This window comes from Eumetopias jubatus, unplaced genomic scaffold (genome assembly GCF_037043125.1).
Source record: "Eumetopias jubatus isolate StellerSeaLion01/CBP00866 unplaced genomic scaffold, mEumJub1_p1.0 scaffold_9, whole genome shotgun sequence".
NCBI lineage: Eukaryota > Metazoa > Chordata > Mammalia > Carnivora > Otariidae > Eumetopias > Eumetopias jubatus.
In genome coordinates this window covers 632753-640491 of record NW_028274815.1, presented here as the reverse complement: position 1 = coordinate 640491, position 7739 = coordinate 632753, and the positions used below count along the sequence as shown (strand labels likewise).

General features: G+C 57.9%; 1 protein-coding gene across 3 annotated transcripts; it reads left to right on the top strand.

The window, feature by feature from the left end:
• Positions 1 to 875: 875 nt before the first annotated feature.
• On the top strand, positions 876 to 7234 carry TMEM18 (transmembrane protein 18). Of its 3 annotated transcripts, none has more exons than XM_028099551.2 (5): positions 876 to 990; positions 2386 to 2506; positions 4159 to 4213; positions 6802 to 6895; positions 6982 to 7234. In XM_028099551.2, exons 1-5 carry the CDS (start codon positions 934 to 936, stop codon positions 7069 to 7071), a joined length of 417 nt encoding a protein of 138 aa, XP_027955352.2. In that variant the 5' UTR covers positions 876 to 933; the 3' UTR covers positions 7072 to 7234. The 3 variants fall into 3 exon arrangements, with proteins under 3 accessions (XP_027955352.2, XP_087882424.1, XP_027955353.1); XM_088026298.1 differs by having other exon boundaries at positions 879 to 990; positions 2389 to 2506; XM_028099552.2 differs by having other exon boundaries at positions 909 to 990; positions 2314 to 2506.
• Positions 7235 to 7739: the final 505 nt, after the last annotated feature.

Sequence of the window (7739 nt, the reverse complement as noted above, 5' to 3'; positions counted from 1 at the left end):
CCGGGAGCGCGGTCACTTGTCCCCCTCCGTCCCCCGGGAGCGCGGTCACTGCCCCCTCCGTCCCCCGGGAGCGCGGTCACTGCCCCCTCGGTCCCCCGAGAGCGCGGTCACTTGTCCCCTCCGTCCGCCGGGAGCGCGGTCACTTGTCCCCCTCCGTCCCCCGGGAGCGCCGTCACTGCCCCCTCCGTCCCCCGGGAGCGCGGTCACTTGTCCCCCTCCGTCCCCCGGGAGCGCGGTCACTGCCCCCTCGGTCCCCCGAGAGCGCGGTCACTTGTCCCCTCCGTCCGCCGGGAGCGCGGTCACTTGTCCCCCTCCGTCCCCCGGGAGCGCCGTCACTGCCCCCTCCGTCCGCCGGGAGCGCGGTCACTTGTCCCCCTCCGTCCCCCGGGAGCGCGGTCACTTGTCCCCTCCGTCCCCCGGGAGCGCCGTCACTGCCCCCTCCGTCCGCCGGGAGCGCGGTCACTTGTCCCCCTCCGTCCGCCGGGAGCGCGGTCACTTGTCCCCCTCCGTCCCCCGGGAGCGCGGTGACTTGTCCCCCTCCGTCCCCCGGGAGCGCGGTGACTTGTCCCCCTCGGGCATCCGGGGTTGGCGTCGGGAGCAGGCAAGGACGCCCAACCGCCCCTGGTCCTCCAGAGCGCCACCCCGTTAGGGTAGAACTACAGACACTCTCACCCTCCCCCCTCCCCCGGCCGGGACGGGAAAACAATTCGAAACCTACTTTCAGTTTCATTATTAGCCGTATTTCTTTAAAATACCACGAGATGCGGACCTGATACCGGGCCCACAGGGAGATATCGCGAGATGTCTGGGACGAGGCGGGTTTCGCGACCAGTGGAAATCCCGCGAGAGGGGACGCCGGAGGCGTTCCCTGTGTTATCCAACCGGGGCGGGGCTGGCAAGACGGTGGTGGTGAGGGTGGGTCTTCCGGGGACGATGCCGTCCGCCTTCTCAGTCAGCTCATTCCCTGTCAGCATTCCTGCCGTGATCACGGTAACTTGCTGCCTTCTTGGCCCCCAGTTCGGGCGACGGTAGTTGGGGCCACTCAGGGTTTGCCCGCATCCGCTATTGACCCCGACTACCCCGGATGGGGCGTGGGGGCGGGGCTTGGTGGGGGCGGGCCGCGACGGGGCGGGGCTTGGTGGGGTGGGCCGCGACGGGGCGGGGTTTGGTGGGGGGGCGGGCCGCGACGGGGCGGGGCTTGGTGGGGGCGGGCCGCGACGGGGCGGGGCTTGGTGGGGGCGGGTCGCGACGGGGCGGGGCTTGGTGGGGCGGGCCGCGACGGGGCGGGGCTTGGTGGGGGCGGGCCGCGACGGGGCGGGGCTTGGTGGGGGGCGGGACGTTCCTGGGCAGGGCTTGTCGGGATGCTGGGGCGGGTCTGGGCGGTGTGGACCGACCGCGGCTGGAGTCGGTGGGGTGTGGGGCCGTGTGAGCTCCTGGTGCTGCCCTCGCGCTGTCCACGTCCTCTCCTCCGCCCTTCTCTCTTGTCCCCTCTGCACGTTGTTGGGGTCAGGTAGTCGTGGGCAGTTTACCGTGCCGAGGCGCGCGGGAGCGGCGGGGGACGCTTAGAGAGTCCAGAGGGCTCTGCGGGACCCCGAGGCACGTCCCGCCTCCTCTGCTGGAGAGAAGTGAAAGGCAGGGCTTGGGTGTGAGTTTGCATCGGGAATCTGAGCTTGTGGAGGGAACCTGAGCATTCTGGGGGGAATCTGAGCATTTTTGTGGGGAGATTTGAGCATCTGGCTGGGGGTGGAATCTGAGCCTATGGGGATGGGAATCCGAGCATCTGAAGACGGGGAGTATGAGCATCTGGGGGCGGGTTTGAGCATCTCTAGGGGGATCTGAGCATCTGGGGGTGCAGACATGCCCACCGTAAAGTGCAGGAGACACAACATCTTGGTACTATTTGGAAGGTTGCTAGAAAGGTTGGGGAAAATAAAAGCTGGCAAATTGGGATGCCTCCGATTTCCCAAGGCCTTAAGTATTAGTCTAAAGTGTTTTAAGTCTTGGAGTAACGAGGTGCATCCCCTGAACGAGACACTTAACTTCCTCCTAAGTCATGGGGTGATGATCCTTAGAAACCTTAAAAACACAATTCCGTTCGGTAAAGAGAAGGGGCAAGTCCATGGTGCAGTCAGTTCCGTGTGCACGAACATCAACCTAGTGATGTTCTTCTTTAAAATCCGTGGACCGCGGTTGCAGTGTAGAGCGTTCCTGTTTCCCTCCCCCCCTTTCCTTCTCTAACACCTGTTTCTGTGAGGCCTTGGGGAAAGGCTCTGGATGCTCAGGAGTGAGGGACCACTGCCCTCCCTGACCCAGGAGTCGTGAAGCCTGGCCTCCATTTGAGCTGACGACCGTGAGATGATGAATTTCAAGCGGTGTGTCTTACAGCAGACAGACTGGACCGAGCCGTGGCTCATAGGGCTGGCTGTCTTCCACATTCTGTGCCTGCTGCTCACATGTCTCTCATCCCAGAGGTATAAACTACAGGTCGGACATTTCCTGTGCTTAGGTGAGTAGAATAAACAAACGTTCTGACTTCAGTTGCTGTGGAGATGGCCAGGTGCCAGGTGGCATCTCAGTGAGAGGTTGTCTTAGGAGGGAGTGAGGCAGTGAGTTTGTGTTGCCCAGGTATCCCCGTACAGCAAGTAATGGGGAGAGTCGCCCCTTCCTTCCTGCCCCGAGGGCTGTGATCAGGCTTGTACTAAGAAACGTGAGGTGTTCACCTCCCTTTAGCCTCGAAGAGCTTAGTTGGGCAACACCAGTGTTCGTGAAGTCATTTCAGACCTAGTTGTGTTGCTCTCAACTGTGGTAAGTACAAGGCAGCAAAAAGAAGAGCAGCCGGAAGCACTGTGTAGGGGCCCTGCTCAAGCTGTGCAAGAACACTTAAACTGGGGTGTGCAGGGCATGCGGGCGTGAGCCACGCAGCGCGTGTGTAGGGTGGGGGCCAGGGTGAGCGCTCCCTGCAGTGAGCATGGTGTGTGCTTGGAGGAAGGCGACGGCCTGAGCAGATGAGCTGACAGGTTAGAAACAGCTTGTAAACTTAACTCTGTGGGTTTGTTATTTTCGAGGGTGAAGAGAGGGCTGACTTTGCACACTTGGGGACAGTAAGTAGGTGATGTTCTACATGTGTGCCTGTATTCTATGACTCATGTAACTCTCACGCCAGCACGATTGATTTTGTTCAGTGCAGCATCATTGCCACAGTTTTATGGATGAAACAGGGAGAGGTTCCCTAACCCCCAGGTCACTCAGCCCCCTGGGTGGCTCAGCCGAGACTCATGACGCTGTCAACTGAGGAGGAGCGCCTGGGAGAGATGGTGCTGCTCTCCTGCTCCACGCCTTCTGTGTCTCAGCCTGTCTTTTCCTCTCTTCTCTGTCTCTCTTCTTTGGCTTTGTTGATGTGCCTCCTTGGGCCCTTCATGGAGGAAGGAGTGAAGAGATTGCAAAGCCCGGTGTAATCTGTTTTGTGATTTGGGTCAAGGACAGGAAGGTTCACACATTTTAACTTCCCCGAGAAATGAAAGCATCGGGCTTTCACGGCAGCACTTTGTTGTTTTCCGCTGTGTCCATTTGTCCTGCAGGTCAGTGTATGTAGCACGCAGTACTAAGCAGGCTCTCGGTCAGGGTTGGAACAGCTGCCTGCTTCTGACTCTGGGCTCCAGGAGGGCTGTGGCCGCCAGTACCGCTGGGCGGGTGTCACGAGTGTCCCTGGTGGGTGGAAGCGTGAGGGAGGAAAGCAGGTCGCCTCAAGCACCCGGTCTCACAGCTCCGGCCGTGTTCCGTGTGGCGTCTCCAACACGGGAACCGTGACTGGGTCAGGTAGGAGCTCAGGCAGAGTAGTATGCGTGTGGGCACTGGGTCTTCAGACACCAGACCTGGATGCTCCGCAGCTTTGCACTGTTTGACTGAGACCATCGAGGCTTTCATGTGTCTTGACCTTCCTCATTTTTTTTTTCCGTTAAAGGAATGTGTTCTGTAATTTTAAAACCCTCCAATTTTGACCTCACACTTTTCCTAAAATAGAAGTTACATTTCTCATCAAATTTTTGGTATTCTGTGATATTTATGTTAAACATGTCATTGCAAAAAGAGTATGTATAATTCTGTAATGATGAATAATCAGTCATCCAAATCCTGACATGTGGTTTCTCTCTTTTCCAGTAATTTTAGTGTATTGTGCTGAATATATCAACGAAGTAGCAGCAATGAACTGGAGGTAGGCCAGCGCTCTGCTCGTTTTGACCGTAGTTAGGAACCACACTCCAGAGCGGTTTGTCCAACGGGAGCATTGCACGCAGACCGGGGAGTCAGGGAAGCGAGAGAAGACCGGTTGCTGGAGACCTGGGGCCTCTGCACTGATAGCTTTAGTTTTGAGGAATGGCTTGTCGGCTCTCTTAGGGTTTGAAGATCAGTTAACACAGTTCATGACAGCGTGAGAGAGTTCAGGGGGCCTCTGTAAAGTAGCTCTAGCTGCAGAGTAAAGAAAGTGGCATTTTTAGAGAGAACACGGTCCACGTGTGATCAGGGCGGCGGGTGGTGTGCTGTGAGACCTCGGCCCTCCGTGGAGCTGCCGAGTCCTCCTGAGGCCTCAGAGCATCATCCCCGCAGAAACCCAGGGCCGCCCTTCTTCGATAGCAGCTTCACCCCCATGCCTGTGGCCTTGCTCGGTCAGGCAGCCCTGGTGCACCATCACCACCATCTCCAGCAGCATCCCTGCCCTCTGCTTGTCCTCTGCCCCTGTTTCCAGCTCTCACTTTGTCCTGCTCGAGTGTCCGGCCCTGCCCCTGGTTACAGCCCCGCACCCACATCCACACGTGTGCGCTGGACATGCTGTGCCCCCTGACAGGGCTTTGTCTGTGACCCTCAGCCTTGTGCATCAGCTGGGACCCTCGCACGTGTGTCTGGACACGGGTTTCAAACAATGCTCCACAGCCAGTATCTGGCCCACTAACTGTTTTTATATGGCCTGTGAGCTTAAAATGGTTTTGACATTTCTAAGCGCTGAAATGTTTATTGCTCTTTAATGTGAAGAAAAAAGAAAAACTTCTAGTCTCTGAGCAGGAAGGAGTTGAAGACATTGCCCTCGGAGCCCTAATATCTGGCCGTGTCCAGGAGGCTGCTGAATGCTTCGTGAGATGGTGTGCAGGCCCGCCCCGGCTGGCAACACCTGCTCGAGCTCCATCCCCCAGGCCTCCTTGCTCAGCTAGGTACTGAGGACACGGAAGAAGCCAGACTGCACGAGCCCTGCCTCGCTCTGCCTGTCCGCCACGCTGCTCTGTGCTTCTGGGGTACGGCTGTGGCCCCGACACCTCCGCCCCTGTGTCCTGGCTGTTCCCTTCTGAACCTGCCCCTCAGCTGGGCACACTGACGAGGCACCCACTTCTCATCGTGGGAAGCGCCCTGTGGCCTCTCCATTAGGATCCTTCACGAGGAGTCTTGAACGGGGGTCACTGTCCCTGGGGCCTGCACCCCACCTCGGAGCAGGAACGCTCTTGTCCGTGACAACGTGGTCTGCGTGGGGCCCGGCCAACAGTTAGTCTCCGTCTGTGGGTTACTTGTCCTCGACTCTCTCCCCACTGAAACCACCAGCTCCCTGGTTTCCAGGACACCGTGCCGCCAGCTTCCTCTTCCAGCTCTTTGTGGTTTCCTCCCTGTGCCTCGCCACCGGGCAGTCCAAGCACCAGGACAGTACCTCTCCCCCGGCCCCCTTCCAGAGCTGTCCCCAAGGCACTCTGCCCCATCTCGGCATTGGCAGCTTCTCCTCCTGATGACTTAGGCCGGAGACCTCACTCATCACGCAGAGATTCCCCAGGAGGTCCTTGGCCTTTGAAACACACCATGAGTGTGGCTCTGTCTACCGCTGCCGGTGCCTGCCCTCACACGGGTGACAGCGCCACCTCCCGAGCTGGGCCCTGCTTCCCCGGGTCCCAGCCCCTCCGTGTCCTCGACCAGGCAGCGAGCGGCCTCAGCGTGGCCACAGCTCAGTCTCAGCCGCTGCTCCTGGCTTCACACACACGGAGCGTCGGGAGCCTTCCTTCAGTCCACGCCCAAATCTGCACCCTCCTGCTTCGTTTCTCTCCAGAACATCAGTCACGACGTGTGTTTTGACTTAATGATCTGAACCCCTTGCCCCGTAGCATAAGCTCTAAGTATGGCTTGTCTTGCCGGTTCACAGCCACGACTCCAGGGCCAACCACTGGCTCCAGGTCACTGAGCTGATGAATTGTGGGGTACTTCATCAGTGCTGGATCTGCACGTTCCAGTGCTGGCCGCAGAGGGATGCCTGGATCGGCCATCCTCTGCCATTTACTGGCCTGCCTTCGGGCAGCTTGAATGACCCAGTGTCCCCGAGCCTCCCCTGTGTGAGAGCAGCGGGCGGGTGAGAGTTCACCCAGGCAGAGTGCCGGCTCTGTACCTGTCTCGGACTAGCTCGGGACCTGATGGCCCGTAGAAGCCCGGGAGCTGTTACTGTTGGAGCACGTTCCAGTGGGTGTCCGATCGCTGTTAACCAGAGTGCGCAAGTGTTTCCTTCGGCCCAGAACATCCTCGGGTTGATTGCTGTTACTCCCGCCCCCATCTGCCCTGGGCCCTGGGTCCTGGCCTTCTTTGCTGTGGGACTGACTGTGTGCTCCTGATGGGGGCGGTGTGGGCAGGCTGCTGAACGAGCTGCGGGTGGGTTCGGTCGTGGGGTAGATGGAGGTGCCTTTGTTGACCTAAGAGCTGTCCAGAGGCCTCATGTTAGAGAATAGCACTAACAACATTGTTTTGTTATGCCAAGTAATTTTTAATTTTTTCCTAAAATAGGTTATTTTCAAAATACCAGTATTTCGATTCACGGGGGATGTTCATTTCCATAGTGTTCTCGGCACCACTGCTGCTCAACGCCATGATCATTGTGGTATGTGTGTTACAGCCTCCGGGTTCTAGTCCTCTTTCTGTGTGTGCTTCCCACTGCTAAACACATCTCACAATGGTTGTTTTCAGATTATATGGGTCCGAAAGACTTTGGATGTGATGGCTGACCTGAAGACCCTACAAGAGAAGAGAAGAGAAAGGAAAAGGAAGGAAGAGTGAAGCCGGAACAGTTGGGGTGGTTTTCTTGGTGGAATTCAGGTTTCCTCCGCGTCGTCGTTTGTGGGCTTCCTTGTTAGCGCCCACTCATGTCTGTACAGAGGATTTGCGCCATAGAGCACACTTTACAATTGCTCTTCAAAATAAATGCTACTGTCCGTGTGAATGTTTGTTAAGCCTGGATCTGTGTAGGATGTTTAGTGTCTTCCTGGTGAAAGTGTATAAATCGGTGGTGTCTGTGCAGAGTTCTCCCTAATTTGCTGAGTTGTTCATGTCATCTGTGTGGTTACTGGTAATTAGAAAGCGTTCAAGCAATGTGAAAACTTGGAACCAAGTGATAAACAATGCTGTCCATGCGTAGGTACCATCACCCCCTGCACTCTACTTTCAGGGCCGTGGCCACCGGTGGCCTTCCATGTGGCATGTGGCCAAGTCGGTGACGTTCTGGGTTGCCCCTGGAGGGCTGCAGCCCAGGGATGCTGCTGGGCTTCCTGCAGTGACTAGGGCAGCACCTGCGCTAGGGACGATGTGACCCAGAACCTTAGCAGTGCCGAGGTTGAGAAGGCCTGGGCCAGAGCCGCCTTACATGAGACCCCGGGAGCAAGGTCCTGAGAAGACACGCACTTGTGAGCACAGGAAGCCAAGACCCAGGAGGAACACCACCCAATCGG